The 22,412-nt window shown below is 34.1% G+C and overlaps 1 protein-coding gene across 2 annotated transcripts; it reads right to left on the bottom strand.

Annotated features, from left to right (window-relative positions):
- Positions 1–15: 15 nt before the first annotated feature.
- Positions 16–22,195, bottom strand: LOC145664692 (uncharacterized). Of its 2 annotated transcripts, XM_081731556.1 has the most exons (4): positions 21,874–22,192; positions 19,264–19,425; positions 11,259–11,668; positions 20–6,371 (listed from the first exon to the last, which is right to left on the bottom strand). In XM_081731556.1, exons 1-4 carry the CDS (start codon positions 22,009–22,011, stop codon positions 5,795–5,797), a joined length of 1,287 nt encoding a protein of 428 aa, XP_081587682.1. In that variant the 5' UTR covers positions 22,012–22,192; the 3' UTR covers positions 20–5,794. The 2 variants fall into 2 exon arrangements, with proteins under 2 accessions (XP_081587689.1, XP_081587682.1); XM_081731563.1 differs by lacking the exon at positions 19,264–19,425 and having other exon boundaries at positions 16–6,371; positions 21,874–22,195.
- Between the last annotated feature and the right edge of the window lie 217 nt (positions 22,196–22,412).

Below are 22,412 nucleotides of genomic sequence, written 5' to 3'. Positions count from 1 at the left end.
GTGGCGTATTTACGATTTTGTTTCGGGAGGGGCTTTGCTAACTTTCGGGGGGGGGGGCTTTGCCTGGAAATGTGAAAATTCTGCAAGATATTTCATTTACTTTATATACTAAGTGATTTCGGGGGGGCTTAAGCCCGGAAGCCACCCCCCTAAATACACCACTGGTGTCTACCCTAACGTCCTAGTGGAAATATTAAACTAATAGGGTCAAAAACGACGCCTAAAATGTGGAAGAGAAAAGTAAGACAGGTTATTTTTTTAAAAAAATGAATGATAACTGGCAAATCTACACAAATTTGAAATCGACGATGTCTCTGTTACTTGCGGTTTTCAAGATCTCGTTGTCGAAAGGATTGGCTACAAACATGTAAACCTAGCATTTTAATATATAGATTGCTAATTATAACTGCATAGACATTAAAAAATTATAACAAATTTCATTTTCTAAAGCTTTTTTATTAGTAACATAATACAATGACATTTGTTCTTAATTTCATAAATTTATTAAGTCTGAATAAGAATTATTTTTGCTTGTGGAATATTTATTGCTACGTATACTATGTTAACACTAAAGTAATTAGGGTAAAGATAAACATTTAAAAGTGAACCTAGAGTAAACTCAATGGTTCTCCTAATACTTTAAGATAGGAAAATATTTTTCGTAAGTGGCCAGTTTTAGCATCAATCATACTTGTGAGAGAAAATTAATAAATCTCGGGAATGGAACGAGTATGATAGGACAGTTATTATATCAATATAGAAAAACAGCACCAAATTAAACCCTCCGTACTAGAAACGTTTCGAGCTCATAAGTAGAACCCTTTTTCGACCTTTCAAGTGAAAAATCTAATACATTAATCAATATCTACATAACCAACACATTAGGTTACATTTACAAAGCTTTTGACAGATGCCATTGATAACTAACATAACTCGAAAACAAATGAAAGCCATTTACAACATAATAAATTTAACTTAATGTTCTTATTCAAGTTTCCTAATAATATCTGGATCACTGCAAATGTTAAGTATATATGTGTATTTCTCGGATTATATTAACCACTAACGCTATCATTATCTCTGTTAGTTATGACACCTTTAGTGCAGAAAGCAATGAGTTAGTGTAATTCGTTTCGTGCTACATGAGGTTAGAACAGAACTCCAGTGATTTGCTCAAAGTATCTAGTACATCTGAAAGTTCATTGAGGATGTGTTGATGTTTTCCTATAAATAAATAAATAACCGATGATCAGATGTTTATATTTTAGGAAAGTAGCACAGTCTTGTTATTGAAAAATTAATCATTTCCACTTACGAAAAGCTCTGCTTCCTAACATAAACATACTGGCTACATCTCTGCACTTAACGTATCTAGATTATTATATAAAATTAAACATTGAACTTTTTATTACGTTTTAGGCGATACAATAAATATTTGAATGTCAAATTATTTGTTTAGAAAAATTAGTAGTACATTACCAGAAACCATATTACTTTCTAATTTTGTTTTCGATGCTAATTAAATTTCTCTACATCGAAGATATTCTGTGTTGCATATTGCTATAAAACCTTGACACATCAATGATGTCAATTGCCTAACAGAAACAAAACATCATACTCTTAGCTAATTAGAAGTACTTTCTTATTGGAAGTTATGTAAGCATAATTGCTCATAAATGTTGTGGAATACACAATAAATAACTGAAATATGAAGAGTTTTACTTTGTATCACGAAGTACACTTTAATCAAACTATTTTAGTATGAGCTGATACCTTTGTCGATGATTTCTACAAGTTTCTAAACTGGAAACATGTAAAGGTTCCTGCCTCCCTGTGGAGCCTTCCAGAGAGAAAAATAAGCAATTTCATTTATGAAAACTGTTGGCTTAAAATACTACAACTACTTCGTGATATAAGGAAAGACTGTTCATATTTGAATTATGTACACCACGAACTTGTTCACTCCACTTCAACCTGGCAAACGTAACAGAAAAGTAAATAACATGAAATGGTTTCTTCCTTACACAGAGTTCCTCTTCGTATCACAAAATCATTTGAAAACATTTTGCTGGACTATTATTTTAATACGGAAAGTAAATTCAGGATCACTCTGCTTTGATAATAATGATACTACATTATTTTTGACCTAAGAACCATGGTCATATCGTAGACACAAGACTACCTTTTGCAAAACAACTTAGTTTGTTAAAAGAATACCTTAGACACATCAAGTAAAAGACAAATTTAATGTTACAATATTTTTAATACGATATGAATGAAAATAAGGAAAAAAAAGTACTTATGAACTCTAATGTGATAATAAGAAATATCTTGTTATTCTATACAAGACTCAAGTATTAAAGTAACACAATAAACCTTAATGTTTAATTAATTTCATTTTCACTCCCACTTTGTAAACTTAAAATAAAAGATTCACACTTACAGTAACAGATTTATTCATTCATTCATTCATTTATTTTGGAAATCCGACAGACGACGAACACAACAAAATTACAAGTTAATATGTTAATAGTGAGAGCATTATAGAAGAAATTAAAAAAGCGTCGACGGTGTGGAGACTTTGACCATAGCACGCAATACATGTAAGATATGTAAATAGAAAGAAATTATAAATTGAACAAATGAAAAGAAACAGTACAATTTTTTTAAAAAAAAAATTGCACATTGGAATGCATACTTACATACAGGGAAATTATAAGCCACTGATATAAAAATGTCCACATAACGTTATAGGTCTCAAGTAGACATTGATGGAATATCATGTGCTAGATGGGAACTTTATCTATAGAGATACACATCTGGAGATTAATTTAAAACATACGAATTCTTACGTTCAAAAATGATTTTACTGCAATCGCAAATATGAACAACTCGATCTAACGTCACTTTTTCTGCCCATATTGTTAAGCATGAAATTTGGTATCTTTTTACTCCAATTTTATCATATTTCTACTTAGCATCTTCACGTATGATCGATTCATAAAAATGGAAAATTTGTAACATTACTTCGATGAATAAAATTATTTAATAAAATATCTTTTTTCTCTTTTGTTGGAGAGACTCGACTCAGTAATCATTTAAATAAGCTTTTATTTCTGAATTTATTATTTCCTGCATCATTCACTTAAAGATTACATTTCTATTTCATTTTTATATAAGGACACAAAACTTTTTTCATTAATATCTCCCAATCGAAATATCTAATCTAATCAACACAGCTCATTGTGCCTAACATCAAATTTAACATCAAATAAATAACTAAACTTTTCAAACAACAATAAATCTTTTTGAAATATTAAGAATACTCTAAATAAAACACTCAACTTACAATCTTTTACAAATAATAAGTACACTCTAGCAAAATATTTTACTTACAGTTTTTTATTATTATTATTATTTTAAATTTTGGGTACATTCTGAGTTCTTACATATGCCAAGCATCCAGAAATACTATTTTTGTTAATCTTTGATGATTTTGTACCAACCAGTGCAAAACTCAGATTCAGTCAAGACAATTTAAAATTCTTTACTTAATTAAAGTCAGAAACTACTCATATTTAATCCAATTATGAAAAAGATAAGTGAAACACGTAGTTCGTAGATTGCGTCTGTAAGAATTTCTGTAAGATTCTGTGAACTTCATTATTATGTTAAGTTACTCGCATGACGAGTGGATCACTATAAAAACATTTTGCACTTTTTAGTGCAAGGGTTCTAAAATTGAAATAAGATTTCTTGATAATTTCGTTATGTAGAAAAAATATACGGAGAGTTGCTATACGTAAAAATTGAAGATTTAACAGTATTTTTGTTTATATATAGTAACAATGTAAGAATCCTGTACATACTAAAATTATCTTTCGTAGAGATACTCATATTTTCTGTATTTATACAAAAGAATTGTTAGATCTAGTTCTTTCATATAAAAATTCGTCGTAAATTTTTTTCTACACACACAACGAATTTATCAACAGATCTTATTTAAAGTTTAGAATTCTTGCATCAAAAGTGCAAAATGTGTTGATAAAATGATTCTGTGCTAATGTGAGTGACTTAACCTCATGAACAAGGTTACAAATAGGTGGTCGACATAGTTCAGGAAAACTCTTACAGATGCAATCAACGAATTAAGTGTTACGCTTTATCTTTTTAATAATCTTTACTTGTTATTTTCACAGCTTTTATGGAATCCCATTTCAATTGCAAATGAGTACTATGTACATATTTCATCTAACAAGAAATTATTTATTCAAATTATGTTATGTAGTGCAACACACATACAAACATGCGTAATGTTCTTAGGTATAGTTAAGCCAAATACTTTTTCCAACACTTCTTAGCAATGAGCTGTTGATAAGTTATAAAAACAGTAAGTGAAAGATCTTAACCTGTAACAAATCGGAAGATCTTTAGCATATGTGTTTGGCAAAAAGAATATATTAAGTATTATCATGTTTAAAATCCTTAACACTTATCCTCAATTCATAATCTATATACCAATAACAGCAAACATATGCGTAAATGTTTTATGTTTGTGGAACCTGTTTCTTGGAATGTTTCTTATAAATCTATATTTCAGTACATTACATCCGGATGAAAGGAAAGAGTTACGGGTAAGAGAAAACAAAAGGTATGCCTTCAAGTTTCATTTTAACATGACTCACTTAAACATTTCGTATAAAACCACATAATAAACAAAATGAAGTTTCACCGTCTTATTAGAACATGTTGAAAGAACATTATCAAAATACTTTAACATACTCGTGACTTACATTTCTTAACCTTCCAATGTTACATTTCTAATAGAAGTAGTTTTATTACTTTCAGTTAATCTAACCTTGTTCAAGGTAATAACTAACTGAAGCATTTAAAACTTCTGAAGTATTATTACATACATAACAGATGAGAATTTTCAAAATTTTCTAACGCTTACTACACTATAATATATCTTTACAACTGAACATATTTGATTCTGATATAAACCTCAATAGAGCACATCGTGTTACTAAAATTCGTTAGGATTGTGTAATCTTATTATATTCAACATTTTTTTTTTTTTTTTTTTTTTTTTTAATATATGTGTACTGCAAACAGTCCAGAGCTGTGAACTCTCTTTAAATGTGCTTAAAAGGATTCAGAAAAGTGGAAAATTGTTTTCATATCTAAAAGTAATTCAAAGATGCGATGTGTGGGTACCGTACATTTTTGATTCGCCTAACAGTAGCTTAAATGAATGAAAAAAAAAAAAAAAAGAAATCAAACAAATTAGAAGAAATGAAAAATCTCTTTTGCTATATAAAGTCAATATATTAGAATAAAACTCTTTTGACATACATAATGATTACAAAAAAGAATGAAACTACTTTGATACGCCTATTGTTTTACAATGCATTGGAAGAGCTCTTGGAGCACCGTGTTCTATATTAGTGTGAGGTTTTCTCTCATTTAAACTTAGAATATATCCTCAGAACACGATACAAATTATTGGCTACCCATATAGTAACACAACCAATATATGTTCAACAAGTTTATCCATAAGAATTAGAAACATAGCTATTAAACAGTTCATTTTTGTTGCCTTGCTTAATTATATATATATAAATAATTGCTTGAATATTTCTCTATTGAGAAATTACATTTGCTCTCTTGAATTTGGCATTTTCTCATATGTAATTTTAACAATCAAATCCGAGTCTATACGTTACAAGCCTATCCTTATACTCGAGATCTAGTTTTCTTCTACCTTTTTTTGCATTTGGTTAATGAATATATATCACTTTTTATGATGATTCTGGTAATGTTGACGTCTATTTTGATTTGGTGACAATAAAATTTTACATTCTTTGCAATAATGTAGATTTCGTATTGCACTACTAGCATCAGATTCCAGCCAAGACTTTTTATTTGAATTTTGAGCACTACTAGAATTGAGTTTCACAGGAGATGCATTAAATTCTGTTCTCTTTTGATTCATGTCACTTTTGGTAAAATCGTATCCGTCCTGTGATGGAGATCTTGAAAACAGATTTTTCGCCCATGGTCCCATTTTGGGACTGTCTTCTGTTCTGTCTGACTGCGAACCAAATAAATTTACACTCAAAAGACTGTTATTGTTGCCACGACTTCTCAAATCTTTACGTCCAGTATTACTTGAAAATGGCGCATTTCGCACAGATTCAGTCGTATTTTTATCTGGCTTGAGTGGAGATGGCCTAGCATGGTGAGTGTTACTATTCCTAGAAGTCTGTGTTAAATCAATAATTACCTTATCTGTTCCTGTAGTTTGAATCTGATCTTCTTTGGTACTGCAGAACCCCGTATATGCACGTCTTCTTAAATCGTCAACAGGCCTAAACAACACAAAATAATAATATTATTATTAAAAATAATACAAAAAGGGCAATAAAGATATGAAATTACATTACTGGACCAATAGCTAGAAACATTTACAACTCGATTCGGCAAATAAATAGAATGTCTATGTTCTGAAGAAACTGTACAATAAAAATGTTAAAGGGTCTATCGAGTAGCAATGATGTGACCAGACTTTTGGAGAGATGGCTGAAATTCAGCTCATATGTAGAAGGGACTATGTAGATTCTATATTCCAAAAGCAAAATGTTTTAAAATCGATTGAACATAATCGAAAAACACGAAACATTAACATTAACGTCAATTGAAAATGAATGAAAACAAATCATTCCTCCACTTATCTCAAAAACCAAAAGATGGAGATGGCTGAAAATCAGCGTAGATATAGAACAGACTATGTAGATTCTATATTCCAAAAGCAAATTGTCCTAAAGTGGATGGAACATAGTCAAAAAGCACAAAACATTAATGCCAATAGATAAATCAATAATAAAAAAAAATAATTCCTCCACTTATCTCCAAAAATGAAAAAGGAAGATGGCTAAAATTCAGCTCAAATGTAGAAGAAACTACGTAGATTCTATATTCTAAAAGCAAAATGTTTTAAAATCGATTGAATATAATCGAAAATCACGAACATGTCAATGGGAGATGGCTAAAATTCAGCTCAAATATAAAAGAGGCTATGTAGATTCTATATTTTAAAACCAAATTCTCCTAAAATGGATGGGACATAGTCAAAAACGCACGAAACATTAACATTAAAGTCAATCGAAAATCAATGTAAAGCCAATTATTGTTTTACTTATCTCAAAAACCAAAAGAGGGAGAAATTCAGCTAAAATATGACAGACTCCACAATTCTACATCCAAAACAGAAATTTTCCTAAAATGGATGGAACATGATTAAAAACACAATACATTAACAATAATTTCAATGAAAAATCAATGAACAAAAATGAATTCGTCCACATATCTCAAAAACTATAATAAGTGCATGGCTAATTGAAAGCTTAGTGCAAAGACATAATGAAGAGCTTAAAAACGATGTACAGCACGTAAGGTAAATACGGATAGAACATTGTCAAAAGTCAAGTTATTTGAGTAAAATAAATAATAATGAAAAAGTATATGCACCTTCTTTGATTTGCCCAGGACGCTCCACGCGGGGGTTACGTGCTTGAAATATCTCACATTGAATTTGGAATATCCAGACTCGATTTAGGAAGTAACTTAACTTTTGACCTGGTCACGTGACACAGTCTGGTCCTTATGGCAAACCGGATGGGCCCTTAAAATTTTGAGCAAAATAATAAGCAATCCCGAATAACACGAATTTTCATGTCCAACGCGATTAGTTTCATTCTACGAAGGGGTATCATAAAGTTTTAGTTATCACCAGAAAGTTATTAAGATATGATGAAAGCTAGAGCTATGTTTGGTTCTTATGTGCATGATATTAAGGAAATTTACCTCCTAATCATGGTTATTTTTGTTTACATGGTGTGCCAAAGTGACCAAAGTGTGAGATGGATAAGATTGAGGCTCGCAGTGTGATAAAGTTCCTGCATTTGAAGGGTGATAATGCCAAACAAATTCATGTGACGAGATGAAGGTTGTGTATGGCAATGATTGTCTATCTTATGACACCATTGTAAAGTGGAAAACAGAAATTCCAAACTGGTCATATGTCCCTCACAGAGGACCCAAGACCTAGAAGACGGACGATGCGACCACTGTAAAGAAAGTGGAGTGTTTAATTCTCGAAGACACACGTGTAACCATCCAAACGATTATGAATAAGACTGGTCCCAGTTATGATGGTGTGTTGAAACTTGTCCATGGCGAACTTCACATGTTTAAGGTATCTGTGCACTGGGTTCTCCGTTTGCTGATACCTTTCATCTCTTTCAGCTCATTCATCTCAAGTTGCTATCGACAAAGCAAGAGCATGTGGTTTCCAGGTATTGCAGCATCCGCCTTATTCTCCCGACCTCGCACCCAGTGACTCTTTCTGTTTTCCCAAATGAAGAATCCGTTGCGTGGTAGCCATTTTGACAACATAGATGACGTCATTCATGAGGTGGAAGAGTGGTTTAAAGCACAATGTGCATACTTCTACAATGACGGTATTCGCAAAGTCAAGGAACACTGGGGAAAATGTGTAAATCTGGGTGGAAACTACATAGAGAGGGGTTAACAAATACAAATCACAACAATCCCTATATCCTGTTTTCTTTTTTTTTTTTTTTTTTTTTTTTTTTACTATGATGATTAAAACTTTAGGATATTCCCTCGTTTATAAAAACTTTTCACATTTTAAATTGCTGTTTTTTCGACAAGTAATTCTCATGCTAAACGGACTTACTATGTCTGACTCATAATCTTCATTCACAACACTACTTTTCGTTCACTTTCTGTTGATCTATTAGTAGTAAAATTACTGTACAGGAACATAAGCCAATTTTGAAAAATATACAACAAATAAACCGTAACATGACTAGAACATGAATGCAGAGGAAAACAACTACTAAAAATGTTAGTTAGCATCCATATTTAGAACGAATTAGGGTACGGAGTCCTAGGGGAGTTCCGTCCACTTAATATTTTTTGGAATAAATCTAACCCCACTAATAAGTTATTGGGAGAAAATAAGTTACACTATTGTTAGAAGTTTCCATATTAATTGCTGTAATTAGTATATATTTTATAAGTAATTAACAGACAAATAAGTGATATGGAAACTTCTCCCTATCACTATAAAATACGAAGTGTATTCAAAATGTATCGAACCTTATTTTTTCCCGCTTAAACCAAAGAAGCACTTGAGACTTTCTTTAGTGTAGATGCGCAGTTGTGAATCTTTTCCCGCCCGCAGAAAGAGTCAGTCACTGGCTGTCGGCCAGCGAGTGAAGACGTGTAGTGAGTGGCCGTTGGATTTAAGTTTTCTTTTGTAAAATGACAGAGAAACTTGAGAAGCGATATTCCATCAAATTTTGCCAAAAGCTTGGTGATATCGAAACGGAAACCATTCAATCGGATCGGTACATTCAATTTGGAATGAGAATTTGGACATAAGAAGAGTGTCCGCGAAATTTGATGCAAGCTTTCATTACCAAACACAACATTCCTGTGTATTATTAGGCTCCCTACTCACCCGACATGGCTCCGTGTGTCTTTTGGTTATTTCCCAAGCTGGAACTGCCACTAACAGAGACCCGATTTGAATCAAGAGAAGACATCATGCGCAATGTGACAGCATGGTTACTCACCATTCCAAAAATTACGTTCTAGAAGTGTTTCCAACAATGGCGGAAGCGCCGGGAGAAGTGTATGCATTACCAGAGACAACTTTGAAGGGGATTAGTGTTTCGGATTTCCAAATGAATAAATATATGATATTTCTGCCAATCAAAGGTTCAATACTCTTTGAACATACCTCGTATATATTACAAATATCCCTAATACCGGCAATTCCCATTGAGTATGATGGAGATATGGTCCTATGGGTCTTTTCAAAGTGCTGCGCCGTCGGGAATTCTTACTGATCTCCCCTGAAGTCATTACTGTTCACATTTAATTCAGAATTTTTAGACTTAATACAAAATATTCCAAAAACTTTCAAATTTAAGTCATCCATAGTTTTATTTAATCCTTATTCACTCATTGTGTGTTGAGTCTCCTTGTATGTCAGACAAACACGACTGGAGTTTTCTTTTTCTGGAGTATATATTAGGCTTTTTTTTTCACTTCCGACGTCTTTTTGCGTTTTACTCAATAAAATGTTCCATATCAAACCAAAAGAATTTACAAGAAAAATTAGCTCAATTGATTTATATTAAATGCTGCCCCGATCGACTTCAAGTTCTGAATGCATTTACAGTATGCAATATGAAGCAAAGGTACTTTGAAAGTTTCGAAAGATATTCGTAAGTCAATAAACAGATAATATTTTTAGGAAATAATTATTAATAGTTAGAGATACGTTAGAAATATGTCGAATGCGTGTATCGTGGTGTAAAGCTACCCCAAAACAATACGCACATGACTCTCTTCCTATTAACCCTTTTAAGTTCTGGCTTTTTTATGGTAAATTTTGAAAGAAAGCGGGACTTTTTCTGAATTTTTTTTTTTTTTGAGCCCGTATGGACCCTTTTCTGTTTTAACGCAGAGATCTGAAACAAGTCTGAAAAATACTAAGCAGTGCACTAAATGTGTGCACAAAATTTCAATCTTCTAGGTGCAAAAGTAATCCCGCTAAAAATAATATCCCCAATTCCCGTATTAAAAAAAAGGATCTCAGGTAAAAATTTCCTAAGATATCCCTATTTATCCTAGGATCATGGTTCGTATATCATTCTCTTCAGAATAGACCAGTCTTTCAAACAGTGTCATTCACATGTCTCCATCATGTATCTGAGGCGGGAAAATCGCGGAAAGAGGATTTTTTGCTTTAAAATATTCTTTTTTCTTTTCTTTTTTCTTTTTTTTTTTTACTTTTTGCCCCTCTGGACCCTTCTGTTTTAACGCAGAGATCTGTTTTAAAAAAAGTCTGAAAAATACTAAGGTCTGCACTGAATGTGTATGCAAAATTTCAATGTTCTAGGCGCAAAATTAACCCCGCCAAAAAATAATAATGCTTCAGTTAGTTTAAATATTGTATTATTAAGCAGATGGGTACTCATTTGGCTAAAATCTTCAGTAAAAAAAAGTTTGTAAAGATTTCCTTGTGTTGTTATATCTTGATCTTCGCGTTCTATTAACTAATATACAAATATTGTCTTTGGCAACATCTACCGCAATTGAACGCAAGCCTAAAGATAATAGATTATAATTACAAAAATGGAAAAATAATGTATGCTTACGTGTTGTTACTGGCAACAGGGTCAGGTTTTTCACATGTAAAGTTTCTCTTACTCAATGCTGGCATTGAATTTCTGAAGTCTTCAGAAGGCGAAGACTCATTATTATCAGACAGGTCACTATATATTTCATTTTCATCTAAGACCTCTAGCAAAGTTCTAACATTAGAATCATCTGGTGCTCCCTCAGTCTGGTTCCTACTAGATGAAAAACTGTTAGTAATTCCACTATCTGAATTGTTCCTTCCCAGACCAGGACTTCCATTCTGAAAGTTTGGTTCAGGGAAGGTAGTCTTTCCTGGATATGATTCAAGGTATCTCTTCGGGAACACGCCCATGATGGGTCTAGTCTTACGTGTGATTGGAGAATTATCATCCTCAATCAGTATACGTCGAGGCCTTTTCACTTCATTCTGAAAAAAAAAAAAATGTTCTTGTTTAGTTATAATGTGTGATACTATGACATGAACACATCATTTAAACATATAAAACGAACCAAGTATTCAGTTTTTAAACTTACTATATATAACTTATCCTGCTGCCTCCACCAGATTAAAGGGGCCGCGGTGGCTCAGTGGTAGAGCGTTCACCTCTGGTGCTTGGGGTCCCGGTTCGATCCCAGCCCCCGCCAAGTGAACTTTGTGGTGGACAAACACCGTGTGCGTGGGTTTTCTCGGGGTTCTGCCGTTTCCTCCCACTTTCTTCATTACACCATTTCATTCATTACTCATCATCACCGTCTCCTTTAGCCTACCGGCATAACCGTGGGACGTAAAACTCAAAAATTTCATTTCATTTTTCCATCGGATTATGTCAAGGTTAGATTACGCTGTGCTTATAAAACGTCCCAATTTCATCGGCATGACAAATATTTCACTTGGTTATTTTAAATTTCTATGTTTCCAAGTTACATTATATTCTTGTTTGATCAAAAGATTCAATATATTTCAACCAAAAATTTCATTGTAAGCCTCATATCTGGAGAACTACAAACCCAAACTATCACTTAACTCACAAGTAAACCTTACGTTTGGGTGAATCGAGTTGCTGACTGAGACACATATGAGAAAGTAGTACTAAATGTGGTCAGTATTTCAGTAAAGTTGTAGGTGCGAAGCTCCAGGGGTTTAGGAGATACAGCTACCAGAACATTACATGGAAGTACAGAATAGTCTTCATACAGTTGGAGGTAAAAGCCCTGTAAGACTTCTTGTAACGACAAAAGGTGAATAACAAATATATGAGTACATATTAGGACTAGGGGGAAGTCATATAGTAAGGGTATATCTTACGGCGGCCATCTTGAAATCCGCCATTTTGATTTAACGTTAAGTTTTTAAAATAGGAATAGGGTCATATGATACATTATTTAAGGCGCAAATTTAATCAGAAGAACAATGGTGACGTTAGTTTTGATTTACGCGCAATTGGTAAAAAGTTACAGGGAAATTAAATATTGTTGCAGCATATGTATTAGTCCTTTACACCACATTGTAAATTTTGTGTTAATGATAATAATTAAATAAAAAGCAGGTGGATAAATATTAGGTCTATGGTAAGAGTTGCCTTGATAGCGGCCATGTTCAAATCCGCCATTTTGAATCAGACAAAAGTTTTAAACAAAACGCATAACAGTGACATCTTATTGATAGCAAATTTTACCATAAATCCAACGGTATGACCATTTTTGCTTTATTATTAACCAGCACAAAATAAAATGGGAATAGAGTAATGCAATAGATGACTTCGGGCTAGAAGTTAATCAGAAATATAATGGTGGCGTTACAATATTAGTTGTTTGATGCTGGACTTGCACGCCATTTCGTTTTTTTTTTTTCTTTCTTTCTTGTATCTTGTTCACATCTATTTCTCGCTGCAACAATATTTAATTTCCCTGTAACTTTTTACCAATTGCGCGTAAATCAAAACTAACGTCACCATTGTTCTTCTGATTAAATTTGCGCCTTAAATAATGTATTACATGACCCTATTCCTATTTTAAAGACTTAACGTTAATTCAAAATGGCGGATTTCGAGATGGTCGCCGTAAGGTATACCCTTACTATATGACTTCCCCCTAGTCCTAATATGTAGCCATATATTTGTTATTCACCTTTTGTCGTTACAAAAGGTCTTACAGGGCTTTTACCTCCAACTGTATGAAGACTATTCTGTACTTCCATGTGATATTCTGGTAGCTGTATCTCCTAAACCCCTGGAGCTTCGCACCTACAACTTCACTGAAATACTGACCACATTTAGTACTACTTTCTCATATGTGTCTCAGTCAGCAACTCGATTCACCCAAACGTAAGGTTTACTTGTCAGTATGATGTGCTTATTCAGTAAAATATACGAAAACTCGACTTAGGAGCCGTTCAAAAATTTTGTGGACCCTGATCCAGAAACTAATTACTGGCTAAGATCGCAATCTTTTAATCATGGGCGGAGCTACAGGGCGCATTTCCCCCCAACTTTTTGACAAAAAACTAAAATGCTACTTATAAGATCCTTCAATTCTGATTTGTATTAACCGTGCGCCCCCCAGCAGACAAAAGGTCTGCCCCCCAGCAACCAATTCCTAACTCCGCCTATGCTTTTAATCCATTTTTTTGGGATCATTTCTAAAATTCTTGTTGTTGGTTAGGTCTACATTGTAAAACGGTTCGTTGAGCTCTTTTAGCTATGTGGATAGCATAGGCGCCATTAGCGCGGGGAACTCGGGTTGAATGTTAGCTTATGTTGTTCGGATCTCACGTACTTTAATATGTGGGTCCGCCTCTCATATAGCCTCGTTGCTGAACTTAAATCAAAATAAAATGGTTTGTTGTTCCATTATGGTGGAACTTGCGAATTTGTTCGTAATGTAATTCATCTGTTTTGCTGTGTCGTTGTTAAGAACCTTCTTATTCTTCTTGTAAAAGATAAATTACAGATACTGCTAATGTCTGAAATAATGTAAAAAGTTCTACATCCGTTTAAAAGAAACTAAATTGTAACTTCAGTTGAATTACCTAAAGTAATCAAATAGTTGATACAACTATTGATATTTGCTCAACAATATACTCAGTTTAAATTAAAGCCTGTGACAAACATCTAGGCATTTCAGCTAAACTAATAAAACTCAAGAAGCTCTGACGCGATGTTGCGTGTGGCTATGACTTGGCTAAGCAGACGAACTACAGCGCGATCAGGTGGCAGAGGGCGAATGTGTACAAAATAAACGTGACAATACCGCAGCACTCTCATTTGCTAGCAGCATTTAAAGAGAACTTGGAGTGTCGCCTTCAAATGCCAAGATGTTTGTCACGCCGTTTAGTTTGTCTTGTGAGTAGATTATAATGATATAGCCTACATGAATTTGTAAAAGGCTTACTATTTCGTTCTGCCGCATCTTGCAGCTTTCCAATGTTCATAAGATAGAAATAACCAGGAAAGCGTCCAATCGATTCCAGTCCATGGTAATATCATGCGTAAGATTGATTGAGTTACCAGTAAAAACAAAATAGTCCATTTGCATTTTCCGATTTCGACGTAAGCCAACACTAAGTTATAAGCTGATATGTAATAATTCTACGAGGGTCGTTCCGAAAGTAAGTTTTGTCATTTGCTTTGAACGAGAAGATGGTACACCAGGTGAAACGAACAATCGACATAACAAAACACAGCCGCTGTTGGTTCAACGTGGGAAGGAGCGTCAACGAAGGTGGAATGATACATACGCAGAGGGCTGCAGAAGAGAGAGTTGCAGGTGACCGGCGTGCCCGAGGTTATTTGGCCCGAGTACAAATCAAGATGGCAGACAGACGTGTGTTGACAACGTTGTCGCCAATGGAAGTGCATACTGTTATCCGGTATGAATGGGAACGTGAGAATAGTGTGTCCATCATCCATGAACGCCTATAAACCGTGTATGGTAAAGAGGTCATGTCTCGTTAAAAATAGTTGGTCGCTGGTGTTGCATGTTCAGTGAAGGAAGGCAGAGTCTGGAGGATGAAAGTCGAAGTGGGCGTCCCTCCATATCTACGAATGAAAACAACATTGCTCTCGGAACATCACTTCCGAAACAATGTTAAGGTAGAGCTGGCTGTACGACAATTTCTTGCATCGCAGATCACCAAGTTTTATCAGAGTGGTTTCTTCAAAGAGATTGTACGCTACGACAAATGACTCAATGTCGATAGCGACTATGTTGAAAATAGTGCAAGGTGTATAGTTCATGATGCCATGGTGTATTTGTGTTTGGAAATAAAGTTTCTGTGTGAAAAAAGAAAATGACGAAGCTTACTTTCGGAACGTTCTTCGTATGTAGAAAAATCGTTGTGCTAGAAGTGTACTATGATTATGAACATGTTAAGAGTCTTCATCCCGGCGATATTAAAATACCGCTAATTTTACAGTAATCATGTGATATCTTCAAATAGATAAAAGCTAATCGAAATGTGGAACAAGAGCGCCCTAGACAATATTATTCTACATAAGAAACCGTTATCACGACTCACTTATCTGCTTTCCATTTCGAGCCATTTTGAAAATCGGCATTTATTTTCTCGTTTCTAAACAGCTGAAAACGGAAAGGCACTAAGTGACTTGTGATAACGGTACCTCACGCAAAATAATATTGTCTAGGGCGCTCTTGTTCCATATTTCATTTATCTTTTATCTATTTGAGGATATAACATAATTACTGTAAAATTAGCGGTATTTTAATTTCGCCGGGATGAAGACTCTTAATGTAATTTTAAGATTTTATTAGACAGAAATAGATAGTAATATATGTAAGAAGAGATCAACCGTTCATCCAACGTTGATGATTCCCGATTTATCTGAGGTATGTCCAGGAGTACAAAGCACAACGCAAGAAACATTGGAATTTATGTGACAATGTCTGTTTGTCAAACCCAATTGAATTAATCGACCTGATACACATTACGCTTATTATAAAGTGACTGAAATAACATGAATGAGCACAATCTGCTTACTTTCTTACATCTTGTAACTTCATATCTAGCTTATAGCCAGGGCCGTCGCGTGGGTTGTAAGCGCTCGGGGCGAGAATTCCCAGGCGCCCCCGCCCCCAGTGTGTTATAAAAAACAACCAGAGTTTATTCTGTACTCCTAGATTTAAATATGAAATGTAAGACAAAAGAAGTTAGTATTATGTCAATTTTTTTTAAGTGAGTGACTTTTGTAGTTAAAAATAGAAGTTAATGAAAACATGGTTTTGAATTATTGAAATCGAGTGCTATTCTTGTTTATTTTGAACTTTACACATGAACATAGTAATAGCATGATACAAATATTTCAAGATAGAAAAAAAAAAAAAAACTTCTTACAGAGCGTTGGACAGAGTTTCAGTTGAATAATCCTAGACGATGTTTTATATTATCGGTAACTTTCCAGTTCAATACTCTACCGAGAGTCCCTCAAGAATCTAATCTAGGTCCCCTTTTGTTTCTTCTTATTATTAATGATATTCCTCTGTGAATTAAAACTTCTCAAGTTCTTCATTTTGCCGAGAATCTAAAATTATACTCCAAAATAAGTTCAATTGATGATTGTGTGAAACTTCAACAGGATTTAGAGAGAAATGAAATGAAATCTTTAAGTTTTACGTCCCACGGTTATGCCGGTTAGGCTAAAGGAGACGGTGATTATGAGAGATGAGTGAAATGGTGGAATGAAGAAAGTGGGAGGAAACGGGAGAACCCCGAGAAAACCCACGAGCACGGTGTTTGTCCACCACAAAGTTCACTTGGCGGGGGCTGGGATCGAACCCGGGACCCCAAGCACCAGAGGTGAACGCTCTACCACTGAGCCACCGCGCCCCCCAGGATTTAGAGAGAGTTCAAATGTGGTGTGATGAAAATAAAGTAGTTCTGAATGTGTCCAAATGTAAATCTGTATCTTTCACGAGGAAAGAAAATCCAATAAACTTTACCTACACCATAAGTGGCATTTCCTTCCAAATACTATCAAAGATCTTGGAGCTATATTTGATAGCAAATTAACCTTTGCTTAACACGTTGACGCAATAATGAGTATGAGTAGTGCATATAGAAACCTACGAATAGAGCAGGATTTCTATAAAGAACCAACATTTAAAAGGTTATATTTTTCGTATGTGAGGTCAAAATTATAATGCTTTGGACTGTTTGGATACCAAATGTCACTAAATGACTAAATACTCTGATGCAATAAAAAGTATACAGTTCAATTCTTTTTTAAACGCTTGCATACTAAAAACCAGTTTCTACCCAAAGTATGTTCCCTATGAAGACTTAGTAACGAATTTTAGTTTTCAAACATTAGAGAAAAGGAAATGGATTTTTGATTTCTTATTCTTACATAAATTATTATACAGTAAAATTGACTGTACAGAATTAGTTTTTAGAAGTATTATTACATATTGCAACATGCAAGAACTAACAGCAAAACTGGGACATTCTATTGTAGAAAAGCAAGAACTAACATAGTACGTAAGTCTCCTTTGTGGAGAATGCGTTCTTCACAGGCCGGTAGGCAGCCCAAAAATGTAGGGGGGGCGGTAGAAGTTAGGGGGCCAACATAACAATATTATAAGTTTTCACCATATTATAATTCATTTGCAAGTCTACCGTGAAAAGTTTAAGAGGGGCCAGCAAAAATTTAGGGGGGTTCGGCCCCCTAGACCCCCCTTGGATACGGGCCTGCTTTTTCATATAACGAAATGATTAAATTTCATGTAGTAGATGTATTAAGTATGTCCCAAAACAATTGTCAGACAATAATTCTACATAATTAAACGACTATATATATGTATGTATAATAATGTATGTTAGATAGTTATGTACACGACACTATAACTGGGCATTAAGACTGTTGTGTTGTCCTTACGAAATAAATAAATAAATTTTACTTCGCCGTAGCCTGATCATTATTAAAATATCTCAAATAACACTAAATTTTAAAAAATCCTTTACTAACATAATTTGAATTTCTTGAATTTTGTTAATTTGTCGTCCCGGCGCCCCCTTGGTCGCGGCGCCCGGGGCAATTGCCCCTGTCTCCCCGCCCACGCGACGGTCCTGCTTATAGCTATCCATTAACAGTTGTGACTTGTCGTAACGAAAAACTCTGCTATATAAATAAGCTTGGCTGTAGATCCTGCAAATCAACTCTATGGTCTTAATAAACGTACTATAGGAATCGGCACGAAAAAATGTATTCAGATTCTGAAACTGGATGTCATCGACCATCTTGTAATCAAATTTTTCTTAAAACCTTCTAATTGAATGATAATAAATTACGAACATTCTCAAATTATTGGCCATTTACTTGACGTGAAACTTGGACTACAAGAGGAAGGTTTTAAATTTGGTGGGACACACCAAAACTTCTTTTTTCTTTAACTCCTACGATTATGCACCGGGTCTAAGGCAGTGACGGATCTAGGGGGGGAGCGATCGACCCACCAGAAGAGGAAACTTTCTTATTGTATATATATACATAAAACCCATCTCAGAGTTTGGAGCTCTTAAAAGTAGCTCTAAATAGCAGTATTACAACCCACCGTCCCCCCCCCAGAAATCCGTTCTGACCGCCCCTGGCCTAAGGGATACGATAATGAGATTAATAATAATGGTTGAATGTCGAAAATGAAAAAAATAGAATAACTCAGAGATATCCCACGCACACAGTGTTTGTCTACCACAAATTCCCTCTTGGCAGAGCACCAGACTTTGTTTTGGTAAATTAGTGTCCTGAATGAACTCATTTCTTGAACATTATTATTATTATTATTATTATTATTATTATTATTATTATTATTATTATTATTATTATTATTATTATTATTATTATTATTATTATTATTTCAAAAAGAAAGGACAGTCGACTATATCGGGAGTCTAGCAGCCTTACAAATGACACATCTTCGATACAGTAAAATGACACAAAAATATGATAGTCTACAATTTGATCATTCGAACAATGTATCAGACACAAAAGTATTAATAACAGTAGTTACCTGAAATATTGCTGGCTTATTCGGGGGAACATAATTCGTACGGATAAACTTCCTCATTACGGTATCAGAATTCAAACTAGTCTTCCAGAATTCGTAACTGGCATTCAAAGATGCCAGACATTTGTAACATATCCCTTGTGGCAAAAGGTCATCCTTCTTGACCTGAAAGTCAAAAGAAATAATAATAATAATAATAATAATAATAATAATAATAATAATAATAATAATAATAATAATAATAATAACTATTCTCATCAGTGTTTCTTCCAGGCATACTTTCGTGTGAAGGAATCCTGAGTTCATTCCGTCGATAGCCCTAAATCTCCGAAGCTGAGATAATAAAATGCAGTAGCAGTCTTCAGTGGCGTACACAGAATTTCCAGGGGATCAAGCGCTCAATCCCACGTTCTTTCAGGACAAACGTGTTTTTTTAATATAAATATTATAATATATTACATGTTTATTTTTTCTTAATATCTTGTTCAAAGTGGAGAGTAAATCAGCGGTGAACACGAAAACCGGTTTTTGAAAACTTTCGAAAATTCAGTTCGGTTTTTCTATAAAAATAGATTTGCTATCAAAAACCGGTTTGGTTTCTTATCAGAAACTTTTTTGCTTCTTGGTTAGCTAGTTTTACAACTAAAACTACATGCACAAGAAAGAATACCGCTACCGGCTTCAACGAAAACCACACTGGTTTCAGAAAAAGAAAAAAATCTTAAAATGGTTTCGGTGATAAACGGAACCCTTCTAGAGACAACCGAAATTTAGGTTTTTGGTCTTTCTAAAAACCATTTTGGTTTGCCCACCTCTAGTTTAAACCCAAAACTATCCCATGTTCATTCCAGTGCCCGTCGGGTTTTAACGTCACATGTAGCTGTCATAGCATATTTCTGGATTTTACTTCCCACGACTCTGGCATTTACGCTAAAGAAGACGATGAGAAATGAATGCTGATAGAACACAATACTATTCTTGCCCTAAGTGAGGTTTGAACTCGCCAAAGACAGGTCTTGTAATCAGCAACCTAATGCCTTGAACCTCTCGCCGTCAGTTCTTCCTTAAAAGTGTATAATGCAGTCATAGGTTAAATCATCTACGTATATCACTAAGGGTCCTATTATCTTCATGATTGCGGTAGCGGTTTCTCACTCATCGCGTAGCTTTAACTAGAACATTGAATCAAATGTGTCTTCGGTGTGATCCGAACCGTTTTGTATAAAAGGTTCCATATTATTTAAATAGAAACCGCCAAGCCTCTGCAAATCGTAACTACAAGTGGTCGGATGTTGGGACCGTAGCGGTAGGAGATCCGCTCCGCCGTGGATAAAATGACTCATTTAGCTAAATGTAATGAGACAATGGGGCAGTTGAGGAACAGCTACTGTAACCACGAGGATAAAAGGAATCTACGTTTGTTATAAATAAGCATTTTGTATTAAATAGTTATTATAAATAATCTTCTATATCTATATATTAGTCTATAAAAATGTCTCTATGTACACTCATGTCCAAAATTATTGTCGCATATCTATAACTGTCTTCTTGTAAGAATATAATTTGATAATGATTTTGCAGGGTACTTTTAATACTGATACTATGTGTATAATCGGGAAATGTATAACCTATTTCATAGTAAATTTCATAGGAAAAATTATAAATACGAAAATTAGAATGAGTAGAACAAAATGTTTCTTAGTGGTAGAACATTCACCTCCAGTGCTTGGGGTCCCTGGTTCGATCCCAGCTTGCGCCGTGTGGACTTTGTGGTGGACAAACACCGTGCTCGTGGGTTTTCTCGGGGGTTTCCCGTTTCCTCCCACTTTCTTCATTCCACCATTTAATTCATTCCTCATCATCACCGACTCGTTTAGCCTAACCGGCATAACCGTGGGACGTAAAACTTAAAGATTTCATTTTCGTTTTAATGGTTTCAGAAAGTGGAGTGCAATGCTATCTTTTAAACACTGTCACATTTCCTATATATTCTACTATTGTCTTTTACTATTTTAAAATTGAATGGCGCTACACCTAGGAGGGGAATTCATTAATAGGGTTGAATTATAACACATTCGGTGCTTCCTTTCAAAACTATTATAAATAAGTCTCGGAATTTTTCACGAATATAAGATGATTCGGAAATGATAGGATGTAAATTATTTTACTGTATTTGGGATACTCTACATATCATTTTACTGTATATACAAGCTTGGATCCTGTAATTGGAGAAGCCGTACAGGTCAACGTGGCATTTTGTCCAGTAAAAAGTACAATGCAGCAAATCCTATTTTATCTAATGTATATTTGGAACTCAAAGAAAACATGGGAACAGTTAGAGTTTATGGGAAACACGCTTGAGAGTCATAATTATATTAATTTCAGGTTTCAAGACCTTGGCAGAATATGTGTTAGATTTATTAAATAAATATCTTCTAACTTATCTATATGCTCGGGCCATGGTTTACTAAATTACAAAACGTATACTCAAATCTATTCATACGTTACATTATTTATTTCAGGATCTATAACTAGTCAAGTTCATATTGTAAATAACCAGTTTGAATTATTTTATTAATATCTAAAGCACCAATAAGGGGAAAAAAATCTTACTTGTATTGGCAGACACGTTGACAATTTAAGAAATATTTGTTTCTCTTCTCCCTCTTGGCTGAAAATGTTTATTTTAACTTTATCTTCAGTGAGGCACAAACGACAAGCGTTATTAAAAATCGATCTATTTGAAGACATCTTTAACAATTAAAATTTAATTTAATGTTCTTATAAATACTTAAACCTTTATCACTGCATGTAGGCTGAAAATTTACGTCATAACATATGAGTTTCATAGTATTAGAAAACATCTCTTTCTAAGAAACAACTCATCCGTGTCCTTTCTAAATTAGTTCAATCGAGCAGTGTTGCTAAATAAGTTTCGGAACATTCATAGACTTTTCCCCCGAATATCATCATACACTGTAATTTTAAAATGATTCAACAGAAAGAAGAAAAGTAATTTCCCTATGAGTGATTCATATATATAGCAGAATTATTTTATGTAACAAGTTTGTTCGTTAAAATTAATATTTTCCTTCACAAATAGAACATATTTTATGATTATTACTTAGTGTTTGAATTTTAAAAATTAAGTT

The sequence above is a fragment of the Thermobia domestica genome, chromosome 1 (assembly GCF_964235325.1).
Source record: "Thermobia domestica chromosome 1, izTheDome1.hap1.1, whole genome shotgun sequence".
Lineage (NCBI taxonomy): Eukaryota > Metazoa > Arthropoda > Insecta > Zygentoma > Lepismatidae > Thermobia > Thermobia domestica.
Note: the sequence above shows the minus strand (reverse complement) of the source record. Positions and strands in the feature narration are given on the sequence as shown.

Excerpts from the sequence above, each read along its gene's own strand:
- LOC145664692 (XM_081731556.1), bottom strand. The coding sequence starts at position 22,011 with ATGTCTTCAAATAGATCGATTTTTAATAACGCTTGTCGTTTGTGCCTC. Across the intron at positions 19,426-21,873 it reads CAACGTGTCTGCCAATACAA|GTCAAGAAGGATGACCTTTT; the intron begins GTAAGATTTTTT and ends TTTGACTTTCAG. Across the intron at positions 6,372-11,258 it reads CCTGTTGCCAGTAACAACAC|GCCTGTTGACGATTTAAGAA; the intron begins GTAAGCATACAT and ends TGTGTTGTTTAG.